Source organism: Oncorhynchus mykiss, chromosome 7 (genome assembly GCF_013265735.2).
Source record: "Oncorhynchus mykiss isolate Arlee chromosome 7, USDA_OmykA_1.1, whole genome shotgun sequence".
Lineage (NCBI taxonomy): Eukaryota > Metazoa > Chordata > Actinopteri > Salmoniformes > Salmonidae > Oncorhynchus > Oncorhynchus mykiss.
The window spans coordinates 78,021,555-78,045,493 of NC_048571.1; the positions used below are offsets into that span (position 1 = coordinate 78,021,555).

The following is a 23,939-nucleotide window of genomic DNA, read 5'->3' on the forward strand; positions in this document are numbered from 1 at the left end:
ATTCATCCCTGAACAAGTTGATCAGCAGTTGAAAGGGAAACTGACTTTTGGTGCCATATAGTTATTTCTCTGGACACTCAAAGGGATTCAAGTCTATCCTCATGTATGAGAGAATCTATTTGGACTGATCTACAAATGGACTCAGTGTGGCAGCTGCAATGTAGTTGATCTGGAACACGCACAATGTCAAGCTCAGTGATGGAGACAAATAAACTGAACTTTGAGAGGTAAATTGTGATTGGCTGATCTCTCCTCTATGTGTCCCAGAATTCAACAGTCACCATCGAGGAGTTCCACTCAAGGCTCCAGGAGGCCACCAACTTTCCCCTGAGGCCCTTCGTCATTCCCTTCCTCAAGGTAACACCTACCTCCTCTCTTTCTCTCTGTTTCCCTGTTACTCTCTGTTATTTCCACTCTTTATTTCACATCTCTCTTTTCTCTCCCTCTCTCTTTTTATCCCTCTCTCTCTCTTTCCTTTCCTCTCTCTTTCTCTCTCTCACACTCTTTCTCCCTCTTATATCTCTTATATCTCTCTCACTCTCTTTCTCCCCTTTTTCTCTCTCTCTTTCTCCCCTCTTCTCTCACTCTTTCTGTCTCACTCTCTCTCTTCTCTCTCTCACACACTCTTCCCTTCTCTCTCTCTCTCTCTCTCTCACTCTCTCCCCCCTCTATCTTTCCTTCTCCCTGTGCTGTGAATATTCATAACTGAATCCAGGCCTTTGCTGCTACAGTGTTCCTCTTTGTCCTCCTCACAAGGCCTTTGATGTTTCGGAGGAGGTTTACAATGACTCAAGGACTGCGTATAATTAGTCATGAAATCAGGAGTGGGAAAAACCAGATGTTTGTATTGAAGGTAAAAGCTAGAGTTCATCCCAAATGGCACCCTATTCCCTATAGAGTACACTTTTTTTGACCGGGCCTCTATGGGAAGAAGTGCACTATATAGAGGATAGGGTGTTATTTGGGACAGATTCTTTTCATGAAGCGTAGAGGAGCTTCTGGCACAGAGGATTATAATTACAATTCTCTCAGAAATCTTTGGACGTCATTGTCTAGCATTTAATAAACCAATAATAACGCAAATATGCAAACAAATCATGAGAAACTGCATGTAGATGGTAGCATAATTAGAATGGGCAAAAAATATTATAATCGCATTGAATATTTAACAGCCAGACATTTGTCATAAAAAAGGAAATTGGAATCGGGGATTGAATTTATTGCCTTTCAGTCGTTCCCAATGTAACAATGCAGTTGTATGCGCTGACTTAACGAGCGACAGGGGTTGTTTTATTGGGCTTTTCAGCAACTTTGCAACATGGGGGCCTGAAATAGTAGTATTTTTAAGAGCTACCCTCATGAGACCTGAGCATAAATCTTCCAACCAGTCACATTTCTCGCTGTTATTGCTCGATTTTTCAGCTGGTGAAAATCTGCTCTTTTTCCACGGGTTACCTCATTTTTCCCGAAACCACAACTGTCTGAAAACATATCAGAGATGAATTTTCGTAATTTACGATGCCCCTCAACTTCTCCTCCTCTCTCTCTCTCTCCATCCGTAGCACCATTGTGGCAGAGAGAGAGAGAGAGAGAGCTCGGAAGTGTGAAACATGACTATAAACCATTCTCTTCTTTTATGGGGCTCTGTGTCGCATTAAATGAAGGCAGTCATTCAGGTTTGCCCGGCTTCGCCAATCTTGCGTCCGTCCAGCAGAAAAAGAGACCGGCGCTTAACTGACAGACAACATATGTGTCGAGAGGCCCTAGGTAGGGGTCGAGAGGCCCTAGGTAGGGGTCGAGAGGCCCTAGGTAGGGGTCGACGAGAGGCCCTAGGTAGGGGTCGACGAGTGGCCCTAGGTAGGGGTCGAGAGACCCTAGGTAGGGGTGGAGAGGCCCTAGGTAGGGGTGGAGAGGCCCTAGGTAGGGGTGGAGAGGCCCTAGGTAGGGGTTGAGAGGCCCTAGGTAGGGGTTGAGAGGCCCTAGGTAGGGGTTGAGAGGCCCTAGGTAGGGGTCGAGAGGCCCTAGGTAGGGGTCGAGAGGCCCTAGGTAGGGGTGGGGTCGAGAGGCCCTAGGTAGGGGTCGAGAGGCGGGTAAGGAAGGGGATAAAGAGAGGGGGCAAGGGTCTTAAGTGGAGAAGGGGGAAATGAGGAAGTGCATGTAATTATAAGAACACTTGGGCCTGTTGTTCATTAAGGATGGAAAGAGAGAGGGAGGGGGATTCCTTTACTTCATTCTGCCTCTGCTCATCACTTTTTCACCTGTCCCTCTCTCTCTCTACCTCCTACCAGGGTGCCAGCATTCTGATAGTGGCATGTGATGCTTGTCTTCCTCCTCTCTCTCTCTCTCTCTCTCTCTCTCTCTCTCTCTCTCTCTCTCTCTCTCTCTCTCTCTCTACTACACACAGACACACACAGGTCAATTTGCATAATTTTGTAGAATTAAATTGCTATGTGTGTACAGTATATTTATGTATCTTATTTATCACACATGGAAAATCTGTCAGACAGCGGAAGAGCTGCTGCGGCAGCATCTTGTGCTGCTTTCAAGACAACTGGGAACACTGAAAAATACGAGGTCAAATCATGACATCAGTGATCTTCAGGTTGGAATGTTGGAGCTCTAGAAAGAGGCCAGAGTTTCTGAGTTGGAATTACGAGTTGGATGACCGCTGAAAACTATTTTTCCCAGTCTGAGTTTGTTTTTATCCCAGTTTCCAGTTGTCTTGAACGCACTAAGGTCGGAGATTTCCAAGTTCCCAGTTGTTTGAACGCGGCATCAAACGGCAACATTTTGATAACATATAATGAATAGTTTGAAACCTGAATGTTTTAATACACATTATGAGGCATGTCTTACCTTGCTTCAAAGTAGTCTATTATATTTCCTATCTTTCTACATCTCTAATGGATATTTTCATCTCTGTCACATGAAACCGCTCGCATGTGCAGAGCCCGTTTGACAATGGTGTTTTCCAACTTGGTGCATTATGGAACAAACATTTGTGCGCAGCCTACTGCCTTGTGCACATTGCTGCACTTATAATGTGAAGAAAAAATAGTTGATCAACATTTTAAGCTAAACGTTCTGATCTGTTGCATCAGACTCATTGCTTTTTAACATTTGCTTCATGCAGCCGAGGCCTACTGGTTGTATGAATTTGGGATCTATCGTCCCACAACTGTCCCGCAGTCTGTTTGAAATACGTTATTTCTTTCTCCACTAGCTGACCAATAGAATATATATCCTAAACTTTTCTACTATAGTAGTTTTGACATAGGCTAGTGATTTTGCTGTTCGTTACTCGTCTTGTTGGATGACGAAAAGTAAATGTGGACAGTCAAAAGTCCGGCGCCACATTTTCCTAAAGTAAACCCTGATCTGAAGTGAGGTTTGGGGTTTGGGGGTTGTGGTTGGGGTTTGCGGTTGTGGTTGTGGTTGTGGTTTGGGGTGGTTGTCCGTCTCTACATAGTGATGAGTGATGGACTGTGTGTTTGGGTGTTTCAGTGATTTAGTGAAAGCAACAGAAACAGTCAGGGGGCAGAAACAGTCAGGGTGCAGAAACAGTCAGGGTGCAGAAACAGTCAGGGGGCAGAAACAGTCAGGGGGCAGAAACAGTCAGGGGGCAGAAACAGTCAGGGGGTAGAAACAGTCAGGGGGCAGAAACAGTCAGGGGGCTGAAACAGTCAGGGTGCTGAAACAGTCAGGGGGCAGGAACAAAACAGTCAGGGGGCAGAAACAGTCAGGGTGCAGAAACAGTGAGGAGGCTAACGCTTATCAGGCGAGGGAGAGATGGTATGTGAGTGTGTGTGCCAGTGTGTGTGCAAATGTGTGGGCACGTGTTTGTGCATGTGTGAGAGAGAGTGTGTCTGTTCTCCAGGCGTCTCTCTCAAGGAGAGATCTGTTGTATGTCTCCTTCTGGGCTTCCTCAGTGACACATTTCTGTCTAGTGTCTCTGCCATATCGCCATGCTGTTTCCGTGACGTCCTACGATATGTAAATATGTCGTGGACGCGTGTCAGGATTTTCACGTGAAAACATCACTTTATGATAATTTTGTGGGCATGTCAGTTGGATTTAATAGGACCTTTACTTTGCATTTGCACAAGATCAGATCAGGGTATTGCATTTTTGTTCCTGTGGTGTGAACTTTTGTTTATTTAACCTTTATTTAAGGCAAGTCAATTAAGAACAAATTCTTATTTACAATGACGGCCTACCAAAAGGCCGGAGGCCTCATGCGGGGACGCGGCATGGGATAAAAAATAAAATAAATAAAATATAGGACAAAACACATCACGACAAGAGAGACAACACTACATAAAGAAAGACCTAAGAAAACAACATTGCATGGCAGCAACACATGACAACCAAGCATGGTAGCAACACAACATGGCAGCAACACATGACAACACAGCATGGTAGCAACACAACATGGCAGCAACACATGACAACACAGCATGGTAGCAACACAACATGGCAGCAACACATGACATCACAGCATGGTAGCAACACAACATCGCAGCAACACATGACAACACAGCATGGTAGCAACACAACATGGCAGCAACACATGACAACACAGCATGGTAGCAACACAACATGGCAGCAGCACAAAACACGGTACAAGCATTATAGAGACGACAATACATCATGCAAAGCAGCCACAACTGTCAGTAAGAGTGTCCATGATTGAGTCTTTCAATGAAGAGATTGAGATAACACTGTCCAGTTTGAGTGTTTGTTGCAGCTCGTTCCAATCGCTAGCTGCAGCAAACTGAAAAGATGAGCGACCCAGGGATGTGTGTGCTTTGGAGACCTTTAACAGAATGTGTCTCTACGGAACGGATGTGTGAGTGAGGAGGATGAGGACTGCTGTAGATATGTCATATAGGGGGGAGTGAGGCCTAAGAGGGTTTTTATAAATAAGCATCAACCAGTGGGTCTTGCGATGGGTGTACAGAGATGACCAGTTTACAGAGGAGTATAGAGTGCAGTGATGTGTCCTATAAAGAGCATTGGTGGCAAATCTGATGGCCGATAGGTAAAGAACATCTAGCCGCTCGAGAGCACCCTTACCGATCTATAAATGATGTCTCCATAATCTAGCATGGGTAGGATTGTCATCTGAATTAGGGTTAGTTTGGCAGCTGGGGTGAAAGAAGAGAGATTACGATAGAGGAAACCAAGTATAGACTTAACTTTACCGTCTAGCCATACTCCCAAGTACTTGTATGAGGTGGCTACCTCAAGCTCTAAACCCTGAGAGGTAGTAATCACACCTGTGGGGAGAGGAGCATTCTTCTTACCAAACCACATTACCTTTGTTTTGGAGGTGTTCAGAACAAGGTTAAGGGTAGAGAAAGCTTGTTGGTCACTAAGAAAGCTTTGTTGTAGAGCGTTTAACACAAAATCCGGGGAGGGGCCAGCTGAGTATAAGACTGTATCATCTGCATATAAATGGATGAGAGAGCTTCCTACTGCCTGAGCTATATTGTTGATGTAAATTGAGAAGAGCATTGGGCCGAGTATCGAGCCTTGGGGTACTCCCTTGGTGACAGGCAGTGGCTGAGACAGCAGATGTTCTGACATTATACACTGCACTCTTTGAGAGAGGTAGTTAGCAAACCAGGCCAAAGACCCCTCAGAGACACCAATACTCCTTAGCCGGCCCACAAGAATGGAATGGTCTACCGTATCAAAAGCTTTGGGCAAGTCAATAAAAATAGCAGCAAAACATTGCTTAGAATCAAGGGCAATGGTGGCATCATTGAGGACCTTTATGGTTGCCTTGACACATCCATAACCTGAGCGGAAACCAGATTGCATTCCAGAGAGAATATTATAGACATCAAGAAAGCCAGTCAGGTGATTATTTACAGTACAAGTTTTTCCAACACCTTTGATAAACAGGGCAAGATATAAATAGGCCTATAACATCTTGTACTCCCCTTTAAATAAAGGACAAATCGTGGCTGCCTTCCAAGCAATGGGAACCTCCCCAGAGAGAAGAGACAGGCTTGGCGAAGATGGGGGCAGCAACCTTAAAGAAGAAAGGGTGGCCCAGATGTTTTTTTGGGGACAAGTTTAAGGAGCTCCTTTAGCCCCTTTGACTCAGTGACCGCCTGCAGGGAGAAACTTTGTAGCGGGGCAGGGGTAAAAGAGGGAGGAGCATCGGGGCTAGTTGCATTAGAAGGGGTGGGGGATGAGGAAATGTTGGACGGGCAAGGATGCATGGCTGAGTCAAATAGGAATCCTGACTTAATGAAGTGGTGATTAAAGACCTCAGCCATGTGCTTCTTGTCAGTAACAACCACATCATCAACTTTAAGGGACATGGGCAGCTGTGAGCAGGGTTTATTCTCCAGGTTTTTAACAGTTTTCCAGAACTTCTTGGGGTTAGACCCACAGAGAGAGAACTGCTCCTTGACAGCTGTGATAGCTGTAGTTGGATTGTGGAAGCTCTGATGAAACTGCATATGAAAACAAATGAGGAAAATACTGCTCCTAGCTTCTACCTACTAGCTTCTCTCTGTTTTTCTTTCTCCTATTCCTCTGTTTCTCTATCTGTCTGTCTGTCTCTCTGTCGGTCTTTCTCTCTCCTGGTTTCTTTCTTTCTCCGTCATTTTCCTCTGTTTCTGTCTGTCTCTCTCTGCCTTTCTCTCTGCTTCTCTCTCTCCATCTGTCTGTCTCACTCTCTCTTTTGGCTGTGTGTTAATGCAACACCATGTTTCAAATTACACTCACCTCCGCCTCTCCTCCCCCTCTCCTCCCATCTCTCCACCGCCTCTCTTCCCCTCTCCAGGCCAACCTTCCCCTGCTGCAGAGGGAGTTGCTCCACTGTGCGCGTGCGGCCAAGCAGACCCCAGCCCAGTACCTATCCCAACACGAGCACCTCCTACTCAGCACTACTCTGGCCTCGCCCCCCGACTCCTCGGAACTGCTACTGGAGCCCAGCGAGAGAGAGAGAAACCCGACAGTTAAGAGACACAGTCCTAACAGGTAGCTAATGTTCAGTAGAGATACAGACAGTTAAGAGACAGTCCTAACAGTTCAGTAGAACTCTACTTCAGTAGAGATACAGACAGTTAAGAGACAGTCCTAACAGGTAGCTAATGTTCAGTAGAGATACAGACAGTTAAGAGACACCGTCTCTTGGTGGCAGTCACCTAGACCTGTGGTTTTTTAACCTCTCCTCGGGGCCCCCAGACATTTCACAACTGACAGAGACATGTACACATACACAACTGCCAAAATACGTCAATGCCCTCATCTACTCACTCCCACTCTCACACCATCCCTCACCCTTTCCTCTCCTCTCTTATCCATCACCCTATCCTCTCCTCTCTCATCCCCCACCCTGTCCTCTCCTCTCTCATCCCCCACCCTATCCTCTCCTCTCTTATCCATCACCCTGTCCTCTCCTCTCTCATCCCTCACCCTGTCCTCTCCTCTCTTATCCATCACCCTATCCTCTCCTCTCTCATCCCCCACCCTGTCCTCTCCTCTCTCATCCCCCACCCTGTCCTCTCCTCTCTTATCCATCACCCTATCCTCTCCTCTCTTATCCATCACCCTATCCTCTCCTCTCTCATCCCCCACCCTATCCTCTCCTCTCTCATCCCTCACCCTGTCCTCTCCTCTCTCATCCCTCTACCTGTCCTCTCCTCTCATCCCTCCACCTGTCCTCTCCTCTCTCATCCCTCACCCTGTCCTCTCCACTCTCATCCCTCACCCTGTCCTCTCCTCTCTCATCCCTCTCTCCTGCAGGGGAAAAGAGAACGGCTTCCACGAGCGCCCCCCCGCCCCCCTGGAGCCCCCAGCTAAGCGCATCTGCACCATCAGCCCGGCGCCCCGCCATAGCCCGGCCAACCCCCTGCCCCTCAGCGCTCAGCTGCACCCCACGCCGCCCCCTCTGCAGCACTACGCCCTTGAGGACATCAGCGCCCCCCATCTGCTGCACCGGGAGAGCAGCCACCGGATACTGGAGCTCCGCGAGCTCAAGGACAGGCCTAGACTACCTGGTAAATAGTTCATACAGACACAAATACATATGGTACATCGTTTTATATTACATTTTGTTACTTACATTTTATTTTAACAGGGAAATCATATTGAGACCAAGGCCTCTTTTACAAGTGAGCCCTGCACACAATCATACAAATTCACAACATTTACAATTTCAACGCAATAAAAACATACAATATTAACAAGCAGTTAAAGTTACAGGATACTGGAGTTATGGGAGCTAGCTACCTAGTGGTATACAGGAACACATTGACACACACACACACACACACACAAACACACACACACACACACACACACACACACACACACACACACTAAATAAATACAACCCAGATGCTTATTCAAACTCACAAGGGTTTAGCCCTACATGAACAGATATAGCTGAGCTCCTTCATTCTCTGACATTCAACCCTCTGATGTTTTCCATAACACTTAACCAACCAACACTGAGGTTCCCTCATAAAACAGAACTCTCTCACCAACCAACACTGAGGTTCCCTCATAAAACAGAACTCTCTCACTCACACACAAACAGCCTATAGTACGGTCAATATGAACGCTGCTAATGGGTGGTCTCTGTGTGTGTGTGTGTGTGCGTGTGCGTGTGTGTGTGTGTGTGTGTGTGGACATGCACAGCTAAGTGCATAGAAGCTCTCAGAAGATCATAAATCTATGGGCCCACATGTGTTTAGACAGTGTGCCCAACTACCCAGGAAGTAGAGTACCTTTGAGTCTCTATGGAGAGAGAGAGGATTGTATCTAGTTCATTGTAGATCTGCGTGCCATCTGGTCCTTGTCAATGGCCAGATGGGACGCAGATATACACACAAGGTAGACGCACACATGCACGCACACATAAACACAGAGGCAAACATGCATGCTCACACACACACACACACACACACACACACACACACACACACTCACACACACACACACACACACACACTATTCACCCCCCACTACATACAGTGCCCTAAGGAAACAACAGTTGTGTTAAAGCTGAAGGAAGGAAGGCAGTCAAAAAACCATCCTAAGGAATAAGGTTTGGAAGTGTCTGTCCTCTATCGATATAGAAGAAAGCTCAGGAAATGTTTTCGTTTTTTTTTTTTTACACATATTTAACCCCTTGTTTATTTTGGACACAAAACTACCTCCATACTCCATTTGTTTGAATGGGTTACCTTCAGATGAAGGTTTAATATCTATATATATACCTCCATACTCCATTTGTTTGAATGGGTTACCTTGATGGGGATTTTTTTGTTATGTTACTTAGACTGACGCACATGTGACTCAATAGACTCTTAAGGATTAACATAGAATATGGGTGTTGTTTAAAGCAGAGAAGGGGTGTTGTTTAAAGCAGAGAATGGGTATTATTTAAATCAGAGAAGGGGTATTATTTAAAGCAGAGAAGGGGTATTATTTAAAGCAGAGAAGGGGTATTATTTAAAGCAGAGAAGGGGTATTATTTAAAGCAGAGAAGGGGTATTATTTAAAGCAGAGAAGGGGTGTCGTTTAAAGCAGAGAAGGGGTATTATTTAAAGCAGAGAAGGGGTATTATTTAAAGCAGAGAAGGGGTATTATTTAAAGCAGAGAAGGGGTATTATTTAAAGCAGAGAAGGGGTGTTGTTTAAAGCAGAGAAGGGGTGTTATTTAAAGCAGAGAAGGGGTATTATTTAAAGCAGAGAAGGGGTATTATTTAAAGCAGAGACGGGGTATTATTTAAAGCAGAGAAGGGGTGTTGTTTAAAGCAGAGAAGGGGTATTATTTAAAGCAGAGAAGGGGTATTGTTTAAAGCAGAGAAGGGGTATTATTTAAAGCAGAGAAGGGGTATTATTTAAAGCAGAGACGGGGTATTATTTAAAGCAGAGAAGGGGTGTTGTTTAAAGCAGAGAAGGGGTATTATTTAAAGCAGAGAAGGGGTATTATTTAAAGCAGAGAAGGGGTGTTGTTTAAAGCAGAGAAGGGGTATTATTTAAAGCAGAGAAGGGGTATTATTTAAAGCAGAGAAGGGGTATTATTTAAAGCAGAGAAGGGGTATTATTTAAAGCAGAGAAGGGGTGTTGTTTAAAGCAGAGAAGGGGTATTATTTAAAGCAGAGAAGGGGTGTTGTTTAAAGCAGAGAAGGGGTGTTTAAAGAAGAGAAGGGGTATTATTTAAAGCAGAGAAGGGGTATTATTTAGAGCAGAGAAGGGGTATTATTTAAAGCAGAGAAGGGGTATTGTTTAAAGCAGAGAAGGGGTATTATTTAAAGCAGAGAAGGGGTATTATTTAAAGCAGAGAAGGGGTGTTGTTTAAAGCAGAGAAGGGGTATTATTTAAAGCAGAGAAGGGGTATTGTTTAAAGCAGAGAAGGGGTATTATTTAAAGCAGAGAAGGGGTATTATTTAAAGCAGAGAAGGGGTATTATTTAAAGCAGAGAAGGGGTATTATTTAAAGCAGAGAAGGGGTGTTGTTTAAAGAAGAGAAGGGGTGTTGTTTAAAGCAGAGAAGGGGTGTTGTTTAAAGCAGAGAAGGGGTATTATTTAAAGCAGAGAAGGGGTATTATTTAAAGCAGAGAAGGGGTATTATTTAAAGCAGAGAAGGGGTATTATTTAAAGCAGAGAAGGGGTGTTGTTTAAAGCAGAGAAGGGGTATTATTTAAAGCAGAGAAGGGGTATTATTTAAAGCAGAGAAGGGGTATTATTTAAAGCAGAGAAGGGGTGTTGTTTAAAGCAGAGAAGGGGTATTATTTAAAGCAGAGAAGGGGTGTTGTTTAAAGCAGAGAAGGGGTGTTGTTTAAAGCAGAGAAGGGGTGTTGTTTAAAGCAGAGAAGGGGTATTGTTTAAAGCAGAGAAGGGGTATTATTTAAAGCAGATATGTGATTTTTGGATCCGATACGATTCCAATTGTAGAGTAGAAATATTAACAGATAACTGATATATCTGGCAATATTTGTATTATAGCTGGAATGAAATCCATTTTCCTGTATAGATCGGGCTTAAAACAGCCCTGCTAAAATACTCAGAAAGATGATTTCTTAAATTTGAGGAAATAAAATTTTAGGAGCACCGGAAAGACAATCTGTCTTACTCTAGTGAAAGGAGGTTAAACTGCACTGATTCTAGCAAAACAATTGCCTAGGCTCTGAAGACTGAGCAACTCATGCCAGCTGGAAAACAACAATATAAGACACATTTTCAATGTATTGGTGTTTAGCTATCGTTCCCTCGATTATAGGGCTGTAGCCACAGAATTCTGGTAACTGTTAGTTGTCACTTGAAAGGAAAAATATCAATAAAAAATTCACCGTTGGCACAGCGCTACCTCTCGCCCCAAACGTTGCCTCAGTGAGCGGTCCTTACTATCTGTGATCCTTGGGACGACCATACCCCATTGAAGTTGACATTTAATATAGTTACGATAAGGGTTAAGGTTTGGGTTAAGGTTTGGGTTAGGTAAGGGTTAAGGTTTGGGTTATGGTTGAGGTTTGGGTTAGGTGTATGGATGCCGGATAGCACTAACCTTTGTACCTTGTCAGCTCACCAACGCTCTAACCACTAGTCTACCCTGCCGCCCCAGTTCTAGTTAGCTAGAACTCACCATGAAAATGAGGTGGGCGAAACATGAATTCGGACCCTGACAAGTGACAACCCATACATCAAAACGTATCTATGAAGCGCTACTTTGTAACCTGCTATGTTTTGTGTGTGTGTGTGTCTGAAAACATTTGAATTACAGAGTTTGAGGGAAAAACCCTTCGCAAAGAGCAAATATAACACACCAGATTTCGCGGGCTTCACTAAAGCCAAAGGACTGTAACGTTACCGTTACCCCAGAGTTGGACGTTCTTAGCACGTCACGTACTTTACATTTGAGCATAGCATCCATTATTTGTCACGACACCCAACACCCTACCATGACAATTTACCTAACAGTATATAGCCAGCATGGGCGCAATTTAGGTTTTTGCGGATTATGAGTCAACCCACACATCACTACTGCACCAAACATCTTAGTTAGATGTCAAATTGCGCGACTAAGATCTCCTCAACAAAATCCTTCCAAATTAACGACAGATTTACTGAGTTACATTAGATTCATTCGGACTATTTTGAGGAACTGTATACTGCTACGGTGTCTCAAGATGGACAACTTGCCGCTGTTTTCTTGTTTTTCCAAGCAAAGGTATTTTAAGGGCGTATGTGAGCACACTGGTTCTGTTAGCCGAACTCGGCCAGGCCGCAGCCGAACCGAAGCATGGGGAAGGCTTGAGTGTGTGTGTGTGTGTGTATCTGTCTTTTTAGGTTGTCTAATGTGTGTATTTGTCTCTGAGTGTTTGCGTGTGTGCCCCCACCCCCAGCTCCTCCTAACCAGAGCGGGTGTCAGCTCCACTTAGCCAGGGGGAATCTGTGTGAAGAAGTGGGCCTGCTCCACTCAGCCTGAGCGGCTCCCCGCTGGAATGCTCCAGACCAGGGGGAGGGAAGGCCCACTCCTCCCCGACAGTTACCCAGCCAGGGGAGCCCAATGGGGGGCATGGATGAGGAGGAGAGGGGGGTGGTGGTGGTTTTACACTGACAGCTGACCTCCAGATGTGGGGCTGTCTGCTGTGGCTGGGCCGGAGTCTGGTTCTCATCAAAAGGCCTTTCTCTTTCTGTCTTTTAATCTCTCTTTCTCTAACTTTCATCCTCTCTCTCTCTCTCTTTCTGTCTTTTAATCTCTCTTTCTCTAACTTTCATCCTCTCTCTCTCTCTCTCTTTCTGTCTTTTAATCTCTCTTTCTCTAACTTTCATCCTCTCTCTCTCTCTCTCTTTCTGTCTTTTAATCTCTCTTTCTCTAACTTTCATCCTCTCTCTCTCTCTCTCTTTCTGTCTTTTAATCTCTCTTTCTCTAACTTTCATCCTCTCTCTCTCTCTCTCTTTCTGTCTTTTAATCTCTCTTTCTCTAACTTTCATCCCCTCTCTCTCTCTCTTTCTGTCTTTTAATCTCTCTTTCTCTAACTTTCATCCTCTCTCTCTCTCTCTCTCTGTCTTTTAATCTCTCTTTCTCTAACTTTCATCCTCTCTCTCTCTCTCTTTCTGTCTTTTAATCTCTCTTTCTCTAACTTTCATCCTCTCTCTCTCTCTCTCTTTCTGTCTTTTAATCTCTCTTTCTCTAACTTTCATCCCCTCTCTCTCTCTCTTTCTGTCTTTTAATCTCTCTTTCTCTAACTTTCATCCTCTCTCTCTCTCTCTCTCTGTCTTTTAATCTCTCTTTCTCTAACTTTCATCCTCTCTCTCTCTCTCTCTTTCTGTCTTTTAATCTCTCTTTCTCTAACTTTCATCCCCTCTCTCTCTCTCTCTTTCTGTCTTTTAATCTCTCTTTCTCTAACTTTCATCCTCTCTCTCTCTCTCTCTCTGTCTTTTAATCTCTCTTTCTCTAACTTTCATCCTCTCTCTCTCTCTCTCTCTGTCTTTTAATCTCTCTTTCTCTAACTTTCATCCCCTCTCTCTCTCTCTTTCTGTCTTTTAATCTCTCTTTCTCTAACTTTCATCCCCTCTCTCTCTCTCTTTCTGTCTTTTAATCTCTCTTTCTCTAACTTTCATCCTCTCTCTCTCTCTCTTTCTGTCTTTTAATCTCTCTTTCTCTAACTTTCATCCCCTCTCTCTCTCTCTCTTTCTGTCTTTTAATCTCTCTTTCTCTAACTTTCATCCCCTCTCTCTCTCTCTCTTTCTGTCTTTTAATCTCTCTTTCTCTAACTTTCATCCCCTCTCTCTCTCTCTTTCTGTCTTTTAATATCTCTTTCTCTAACTTTCATCCTCTCTCTCTCTCTCTCTCTGTCTTTTAATCTCTCTTTCTCTAACTTTCATCCTCTCTCTCTCTCTCTCTTTCTGTCTTTTAATCTCTCTTTCTCTAACTTTCATCCCCTCTCTCTCTCTCTCTTTCTGTCTTTTAATCTCTCTTTCTCTAACTTTCATTCTCTCTCTCTCTCTCTCTCTGTCTTTTAATCTCTCTTTCTCTAACTTTCATCCTCTCTCTCTCTCTCTCTCTGTCTTTTAATCTCTCTTTCTCTAACTTTCATCCCCTCTCTCTCTCTCTTTCTGTCTTTTAATCTCTCTTTCTCTAACTTTCATCCCCTCTCTCTCTCTCTTTCTGTCTTTTAATCTCTCTTTCTCTAACTTTCATCCCCTCTCTCTCTCTCTTTCTGTCTTTTAATCTCTCTTTCTCTAACTTTCATCCTCTCTCTCTCTCTCTTTCTGTCTTTTAATCTCTCTTTCTCTAACTTTCATCCCCTCTCTCTCTCTCTCTTTCTGTCTTTTAATCTCTCTTTCTCTAACTTTCATCCTCTCTCTCTCTCTCTTTCTGTCTTTTAATCTCTCTTTCTCTAACTTTCATCCCCTCTCTCTCTCTCTCTTTCTGTCTTTTAATCTCTCTTTCTCTAACTTTCATCCTCTCTCTCTCTCTCTTTCTGTCTTTTAATCTCTCTTTCTCTAACTTTCATCCCCTCTCTCTCTCTCTTTCTGTCTTTTAATCTCTCTTTCTCTAACTTTCATCCCCTCTCTCTCTCTCTTTCTGTCTTTTAATCTCTCTTTCTCTAACTTTCATCCTCTCTCTCTCTCTCTTTCTGTCTTTTAATCTCTCTTTCTCTAACTTTCATCCCCTCTCTCTCTCTCTCTTTCTGTCTTTTAATCTCTCTTTCTCTAACTTTCATCCTCTCTCTCTCTCTCTTTCTGTCTTTTAATCTCTCTTTCTCTAACTTTCATCCCCTCTCTCTCTCTCTCTTTCTGTCTTTTAATCTCTCTTTCTCTAACTTTCATCCCCTCTCTCTCTCTCTCTCTCTCTTTCTCTCTGTTTTTTACCTCCTTTTACTCTTTCTTGTTTTTACGACCCCCCCCCCACTTGTCTTCAGTAGGATACATCTATTTTTCTCTCTATCGCTTTGTCTTTTCTAACTGTCTTCATTTTCTCCCTTCTCTCCTTTGAGTTGGCTACTCTTTTTCTTTCTCTTGTGTTTAAGGGAGCGAGATGGTAAAGCCCATCTTGTCACTAAGCTATGATCATGACATGGAATACTGTTGTGAAATCTGACCATCCACTGCTTCATTGTGGCATAACTATTATGATTATGATTCATGTTAATAGACTTTCAAATCCAATTGTATTGGTCACATACACATATTTAGCAGATGTTATTGTGGGTGTAACAAAATGCTTGTGTTCCTAGCTCCAACAGTGCAGTAATATCGAACAATTCACAACAATGCACACAAATAAAAAGTAATAGGATGGTATTAAGAAATATTGAAATATTAGAACGAGCAATGTCGGAGTCCGGAGTATAAATATATACAGTGCCTTCGGAAAGTATTCAGGCCCCTTGACTTTTTCCACATTTTGTTACATTACAGCCTTATTCTAAAATTTATCAAATAAAATAAAATCCTCACGAATCTACACACAATACCCCGTAATGACAAAGCAACATTTTTGCAAATTTATAAAAAATAAAAACAGAAATACCTTATTTACATAAGTATTCAGATCATTTGCTATGAGACTTGAAATTGAGCTCATGTGCATCCTATTTCCATTGATCATCCTTGATGTTTCTACAACTTCATTGGAGTCAAACTGTAGTCAATGTAATTGATTGGACATGATTTGGAAAGGCACACACCTGTTTAAAAAAGGTCCCACAGTTGACAGTACATGTCAGAGCAAAAACCAAGGCATGAGGTCGAGGGAATTGTCTGTAGAGCTCAGAGACAGGATTGTGTCGAGGCACAGGTCTGGGGAAGGGTAACAAAATATTTCTGCAGCATTGAAGGTCCCCAAGAACACAGTGGCCTCCATCATTCTTAAATGGAAGAAGTTTGGAACCACCAAGATCCTTCCTAAAGCTGATCTCCCGGTCAAACTGAGCAATCGTGGAAGAAGGGCCTTGATCAGGGAGATGACCAAGTACCCGATGGTCACTCTGATAGAGCTCTAGTGTTCCTCTGTGGAGATGGGAGAACCTTCCAGAAGGACAACCATCTCTGCAGCACTCCACCAATAAGGCCTTTATGGTAGAGTGGCCAGACGGAAGCCACTCATCAGTAAAAGGAACATGACAGTTCGCTTGGAGTTTGCCAAAAGGCACCTAAAGGACTCTCAGACCATGAGAAACAAGATTCTCTGGTCTGATGAAACCAACATTGAACTTTTTGGCCTGAATGCCAAGCGTCACATCTGGAGGAAACCCAGTACCATCCCTACGGTGAAGCATGGTGGTGGCAGCATCATGCTGTGGGGATGTTTTTCAGTGGCAGGGACTGGGAGACTAGTCAGGGTCGAGGCAAAGATGAACGGAGCCTTCCAACAGGACATCGACCTTAAGCACACCGCAAAGACAACGCAGGAGTGGCTTTGTCTCTGAATATCCTTGAGTGGCCCAGCCAGAGTCCAGACTTGAACCCGATCAAACATCTCTGGAGAGACCTAAAAATAGCAGTGCAGCAACATTCCCCGTCCAGTGCAGCAACGTTCCCCATGTTCCCCACCCTGACAGAGCTTGAGAAGATCTGCAGAGAAGAATGGGAGAAACTCCCCAAAACAGGTGTGCCAAGCTTCTAGCGTCATGTCCAAGAAGACTCGGGGCTGTAATCGCTGCAAAAGGTGCTTCAACTAAGTACTGAGTAAAGGGTCTGAATACTTATGTAAATGTTATATTTCAGTTTATTTTATGTGATAAATTAGCAAAAAATCTAAACTGTTTTTGCTTTGTCATTATGGGGTATTGTGTGTAGATTGAAGGGGGAAAAAAACGATTTAATACACTATAGAATAAGGCTTTAACCTAACAAAGTGGAAGAAGTCAAGGGGGGCTGAATACTTTACAAAGGCACTATATATAGAGTGAGTGTGTGTGTGAATGGGATCTATAGACCTCCCCCTCTTCTCTCTGCCTCACTTCCCGTGATAGTAATTTGTTATGATGGATTCTGTAACATTACGTTCCTCTTTCATTTTTCTCGTCTTTCTAATCAGGCACTAACGGGGGCTACCGCGAGGAGCCCGTGGACCACAGGCTGACAGACAGAGAGTGGGCCGATGAGTGGAGGCATCTGGATCATGTAAGTACTGCTGCTGACAGCAGCCGTCGCTGCCGACCACTGGCACTACTAGTGCTGTAGTAACTCTTACTGTCTGGCGGAGCCATCGAAGCTTTGTCACACTTGGTGTCCCGTTCACAGTGGCAGACTTTTGTTTAAGGCCATTTGCTGTCAACATCACAGAGAGCCATGCATTGAATTGTGTGGCCCAAAGTAGGAGTCCTACCCAATGAAATGAAGCCATGATATCCACTGAGTGTACAAAACATTATGAAAACCTGCTCTTTCCATGACATAGACTGACCAGGTGAATCCAGGTGAAAACTATGATCCCTTATTGATGTCACTTGTTAAAATCCCCTTCAATCAGTGTAGATGAAGGGGAGAATACAGGTTGAAGACACGTTTTTTAACCTTGAGACAATTGAGACATGGATTATGTATGTGTGCCATTCAGAGGGTGAATGGGTAAGACAAAAGATTGAACTGAACAGGGTTTGGTAGTAGGTGCCAGGTACACTGGTTTGAGTAAAGAACTGCAATGCTGCTGTGTTTTTCACACTCAACAGGTCAAATGTAAATGTATTGGTCACATACACATGTTTAGCAGATGTTATTGCGGGTGCAGCGAAATGCTTCTAAACATTTTCTGGGCGAATAGTAAGAAATAATACTGCAACGTTTCCTAAGAGCTAGAAGCACGGCAGCCCTCTCTGTCAGCACCAAGAATGTTCCACCACCCAAAGGACATCCAGCCAACTTGACACAACTGTGAGAAGCATTGGAGTCAACATGGGCCAGTATCCCTGTGGAACACTTTCGACACAGTGTAGCGTTCATGCCCCAACGAATTGAGTCTGTTTTGAGGGCGAAAGTGGGGTGCAACTCAATATCAGGAAGGTGTTTTTAATGTTTTGTTTTGTATAAAGCAAATGTTTATATATATATCTCTCATTCTCTGCAATATGTGTTGAGACTCATCATGTACTCAGACTAAGACAATTGTAAACTAAATCATTGTTACTGGCCATGCATGTATCTGCAGAAATGGGCTATCAATATTAATATTTAGTTGGACAGTATCTGAGCAGTTTTAAAAAGAAAAACAATTAAGAATCCTAATTGATCTTCCTCTAAATGTCACTTCTTCCCTCTCTCTCTCTCCTCTCCCTCTTGTCTCCCTCTCGTGTCTCCCTCTCCCTCTCGTGTCTCCCTCTCATCTCTCCCTCTCGTCGCTCTCCCTCTCGTCTCTCCCTCTCCCTCTCGTGTCTCCCTCTCGTGTCTCCCTCTCGTCTCTCCCTCTTGTCTCTCCCTCTCGTCTCTTTCTCCCTCTCGTCTCTCTCCCTCTCGTCTCTTTCTTCCTCTCCCTCTTGTCGCCCTCTCGTGTCTCCCTCTCATCTCTCCCTCTCGTCTCTCTCCCTCTCGTCTCCCTCTCGTCTCCCTCTCGTCTCCCTCTCGTGTCTCCCTCTCGTGTCTCCCTCTTGTCTCTCTCCCTCTCGTCTCCTAGGTGTTGAACTGCATTGTGGAGATGGTGGAGAAGACGCGTCGGTCGGTGGCTGTGCTGCGGCGCTGTCAGGAGTCGGACCGCGAGGAGCTCAACTACTGGCGGCGGCGCTCTAGCGAGCAGGAAGACCCCCGCAAGGGAGGGGCCGCCACCGTGCCCACCCCCTTCTCCAAGACCCACAGCCCCCGCACAGCAGCGGTTCCCGCCCCCTTCTCCAAGACCCACAGCCCCCACACAACCGAGGGACTCAGCAGTGGTGGGTGGTATTTTATCTTTACATTATAACTCTTATCATATCAAACTAAGTTCATTTCTCACCTTAGGATTTGTCCTTTTATATAAATTTGTTGATCAGGTGTGTATCTTGTCATATGTGAGTCCTGTCGAATCAATCAAGGGATAAGTGATAGCAATTAGTAGTCCCCTTGATGGTGAGCTACTGAACTGAAGCAACTGTCACCAGCTACTGAGCCCTCACATAGTCACCATATAGGTTGCCATCTTGTGTTCATCTGCAGAACTACACCCATCAACACTACTACTGAGACATTTAGATCTTATACATACAGGACGCTTCCCAAATGGTGCCCTATTCCCTTTGAAATGCAATGCAGTTGACGGGGTTCCATAGGGCTCTGGTCAACAGTAGTGCACCATGTAGGGAATAGGGTGCCATTTGGGATGCAAGCGCAGCCTTGCTGGCAGTGTTTATCTCTCAGCGCCCGTCTCTCCGGGGCTCATGCTGCCCCGTGGCCCCCAGACAGGTGCCAGCACTGCTCTGTCCAGATCGGCCACAGAAGGCCGTCCTGTAAGACCCAAATCTGGCTGCCCACAGCCCAGCCGGAGCGCCATCTGTGTGCTCAGCAGTGTGCCTGGCCACAGTGTACACAGCCCAAACGCAGCCTGGGCACCACAGAACTTGGGCATGGGCACCAGGTATTGAGCAGTATAGAGAGAGAGACAGAGAAGAGAGGGAGAGAAAACAGAGGGATGTAGAGAGAGAGAACAGACAGTATATAGCTACAGCTTGGTTGTTGGCCCCTCTGTGGTAGCCATTGTACTCACTATTCAAGCTGCCCGGCTATTCAGTTTAGTTGGATAACTGGGAAAGTTTTAATTTGGTGGGGCTAGCTATTGAGGGAGATTGTAAATTTTAAGTAAATAGAGGATGATGCTAATCTAATTCTCTCCCCTCTCTCTCCCCTCTCTCTCTCCTCTCTCCTCTCTCCTCTCTTTCTCCCCTCTCTCTCTCCCCTCTCTCGCTCCCCTCTCTCTCTCTCCCCTCTCTTCTCTCTCTTCTTTCCATGCCACAGAATCCCAGAGAGACTTTGCGCCGCGACCAGGCTCAGGCTACGTGCCTGATGAGATCTGGAGAAAAGCTGGTAAGGCCTTGTACAACAGTGGTGTGTGTGTGTGTGTGTGTGTGTGTGTGTGTCTGCACGTGTGCCTGTGCGTGTGTGTGTCTGCACGTGTGCCTTTGCGTGTGTGTGTCTGCACGTGTGCCTGTGCGTGTGTGTGTCTGCATGTGTGTGTGTGTGTTCTTCTTCTCTCTCCCTCCTCTCTCTCATTCTCTCTATCACACTAATTAAAAAATATTATTTAACAACATTTTATGTAAAGATCTCTTACAAAGTCTCTACTATATCCTGAACATACCATAACAATATAACCCGCCCCCCTTCTTTCCCACACAGAGGAGGCGGTGAACGAGGTGAAGCGCCAGGCCATGGACGAGGTCCAGAAAGCAGTGGCCGAGGCAGAGCACAAGGCCTTTGAGATGATCACGTCCGAGCGGGCCAAGATGGAGAAGACACTGTCCGAGGCCAAGAGGAAGGCCACGGAGGACGCCATCCAGGTCATCAATGAGCAGGAGGACTCAAGCGAGGTATGGAGGATATGTTAGTAGATAGGTACATCGCTGTATACACACATACTGTGAAGTGAGTAAGAGTAAAATCTGCAGGACATGTAGACACTACTGTGGTATTTACCTACCACTCCCCCAGTGAACTTAACTCTGTCCCTGTCCCCCACACACACCTCTCCTCCTATTAGTGAACTTAACTCTGTCCCTGTCCCCCACACACACCTCTCCTCCTATTAGGGAACTTAACTCTGTCCCTGTCCCCCACACACACCTCTCCTCCTATTAGTGAACTTAACTCTGTCCCTGTCCCCCACACACACCTCTCCTCCTATTAGGGAACTTAACTCTGTCCCTGTCCCCCACACACACCTCTCCTCCTATTAGTGAACTTAACTCTGTCCCTGTCCCCCCCACACACACACACATCTCCTCCTATAAGTAAACTTAACTCTGTCCATGTCCCCCACACACACATCTCCCCCTATTAGTGAACTTAACTCTGTCCCTGTCCCCCACACACACCTCTCCTCCTATTAGTGAACTTAACTCTGTCCCTGTCCCCCACACACACCTCTCCTCCTATTAGTGAACTTAACTATGTCCCTGTCCCCCCCACACACACCTCTCCTCCTATTAGTGAACTTAACTCTGTCCCTGTTCCCCACACACACACACATCTCCTCCTATAAGTAAACTTAACTCTGTCCCTGTCCCCCACACACACATCTCCTCCTATAAGTAAACTTAACTCTGTCCCTGTCCCCCCCACACACACACACCTCTCCTCCTATTAGTAAACTTAACTCTGTCCCTGTCCCCCACACACACATCTCCCCCTATTAGTGAACTTAACTCTGTCCCTGTCCCCCACACACACACCTCTCCTCCTATTAGTGAACTTAACTCTGTCCCTGTCCCCCACACACACCTCTCCTCCTATTAGTGAACTTAACTCTGTCCCTGTCCCCCACACACACCTCTCCTCCTATTAGTGAACTTAACTCTGTCCCTGTCCCCCCCACACACACACATCTCCTCCTATTAGGGAACTTAACTCTGTCCATGTCCCCCACACACACCTCTCCTCCTATAAGTAAACTTAACTATGTCCCTGCCACACACACACACCTCTCCTCCTATTAGTGAACTCTCTCCCCCTGCACGTAGTTTACACTACACATACACAGACGTGCATAGCCATAGTATATTATTTAGTTCTACTAAACTCTCCCTCTCTCTCTCCCCCTCAGTGTTGCTGGAACTGTGGTCGCAAGGCCAGCGAGACGTGCAGCGGCTGCAATGCGGCGCGCTACTGCGGCTCCTTCTGCCAGCACAAGGACTGGGAGCGCCACCACCTCATCTGCAGCCCCGGCCTGCAGACCCAGCCCAAGCCCGTGTCCGCCATCACAGCTGCCAGGGCCGCTGTTACCGCAGGAGCCAAGGCCCCCGAGAGCGTCCCAACCACTGCCAGCCCCGGGGGGGAGAAGGGGTCGGTCGCCTCTCCTTCCTCCACCCCATCCACTCCCACATTAATGCTAGAGACCAACGGGCAGTAAAAGCCAGGACTAGGACCAGTGATACTGGCTCTCAAGATGGCCTCCCTTCCCATTGTCCTTCCATTCTGTTGTTCCTGACTGTTGAAATGGACACCAGGACCTTATGCCCCAAAATGGCTTCCTTTCTTTGTTTCCCTTTCCTCTTGAACTGCTGACGGTGCAAGGTGCTGGTTTCCATTGTTCCATCATTTGGTTCTAAAGGTATCTTTAGGTTAGCAGTTGGCTATTTAGGTTCTAAAGGTAACTTTAAGTTAGCGGTTGCGAGGGAGAGGAGACAAGGGAAGAAAGCTGTTTTTAAGACATGACCCTCAGCTCTGGACACCAACCTTCATTTAGCCAAGGAAGTGACATCATGGACAGGAAGTGATGTCACAGACATTGAGTGAGCGGAGGAGGAAATGAGGTCACTGATGTTACCAGTCATGTTACACAGAAAGAGGACAGATTGCTTTGGTGATGGTGGGCAGAAGACAGAGTCATCTGCTTTGGGACTTGGAGGATCCCTCTTCAACAGTTGGACAAACAGACAATCTACCTGACAGATGGACACTTGTTTCGCTTCATCCAAAATCTCAATCCCCAGTAGAGTTGAGACAACTGAGGACAGACTTCAATCCCCAGATTTTTTTTAAGGGGACAGTGGGGGGAGGGGGGGGGGGGGTATGAGTTTTGGAATGGTCTTTTATACCCACGAGGGTGAGTGATGATCGAAGTACTCACTGCATATTTCCTAGTTTACCATTGTGTATATAAAGCTAAGAGAAAAGAGGGTTATGGTCGGTATTGACAGTGTAATAAACAGTACCAGATCTACAGAAAAGAGGGTTATGGGTCGTTGTTGACAGTGTAATAAACAGTACCAGATCTAGAGAAAGAGGGTTATGGGTCGGTGTTGACAGTGTAATAAACAGTACCAGCTCTACAGAAAAGCGGGTTATGGGTCGGTGTTGACAGTGTAATAAACAGTACCAGCTCTAGAGCATCTCACGTCTGGAAATACATTTTGGAGGTGACATGATCGCGAAGTCACCGCTACAATCCTTTTTGTATGTACAGTATAGCTGTCCTACTTTTCTTGCTATTCGTCGAAAGTTATTTGTCAGGTTCCTCTTTGAGTGTGTACAGTTGAAGTCAGAAGTTAACATACACCGTAGCCAAATACATTTAAACTCAGTTTTTCACAATTCCTGACATTTAATCACAGTAAAAATTCCCTGTCTTAGGTCAGTTAGGATCACCACTTTATTTTAAGAATGTGGAATGTCAGAATAACAGTAGAGAAAATTATTTATTTCAGCTTTTATTTCTTTCATCACATTCCCAGTGGGTTGGAAGTTTACGTACACTAAATCAGCATTTGGTAGCCTTTAAATTGTTTAACTTGGGTCAAACATTTCGGGTAGCCTTCCACAAGCTTCCCACAATAAGTTGGGTGAATTTTGGCCCATTCCTCCTGACAGAGCTGGTGTAACTGAGTCAGGTTTTTAGGCCTCCTTGCTTGCACACGCTTTTTCAGTTCTGCCCACAAATCTTCTACGGGATTGAGGTCAGGGCTTTGTGATGGCAACTCCAATACCTTGACTTTGTTGTCCTTAAGCCAAATTGCCACAGCTTTGGAAATATGCTTGGAGTCATTGTCCATTTGGAAGACCCATTTGCAGCCAAGCTTTAACTTCCTGACTGATGTCTTGAGATGTAGCTTCAACATAACCACGTAATTTTCATTCCTCATGTAACCATCTATTTTGTGAAGTGCACCAGACCCTCCTGCAGCAGAGCACCCCCACAACATGATGCTGCCACCCCTGTGCTTTACGGTTGGGATGGTGTTCTTCGGCTTGCAAGCCTCCCCCTTTTTCCTCCAAAAATAACAATGGTCATAATGGCCAAACAGTTATATTTTTGTTTCATCAGACCAGAGGACAT

The 23,939-nt window shown here is 45.1% G+C and overlaps 1 protein-coding gene across 4 annotated transcripts in view; it reads left to right on the plus strand.

The window, feature by feature from the left end:
• LOC110529037 (protein CBFA2T2) overlaps positions 1-23,251 on the plus strand; it is an 81,165-nt gene extending 57,914 nt beyond the window's left edge. For all 4 annotated transcript variants that reach the window (XM_036984128.1, XM_036984130.1, XM_036984131.1 and 1 more), the window contains exons 4-11: positions 268-357; positions 6,803-6,999; positions 7,768-8,021; positions 17,022-17,107; positions 18,594-18,846; positions 19,904-19,972; positions 20,285-20,475; positions 21,708-23,251. In XM_036984128.1, coding sequence (XP_036840023.1) covers positions 268-357; positions 6,803-6,999; positions 7,768-8,021; positions 17,022-17,107; positions 18,594-18,846; positions 19,904-19,972; positions 20,285-20,475; positions 21,708-22,013 — 1,446 coding nt within the window. In that variant the 3' untranslated portion in view covers positions 22,014-23,251. The remainder of the gene's footprint in view (positions 1-267; positions 358-6,802; positions 7,000-7,767; positions 8,022-17,021; positions 17,108-18,593; positions 18,847-19,903; positions 19,973-20,284; positions 20,476-21,707) is intronic.
• The last annotated feature ends 688 nt before the right edge of the window (positions 23,252-23,939 follow it).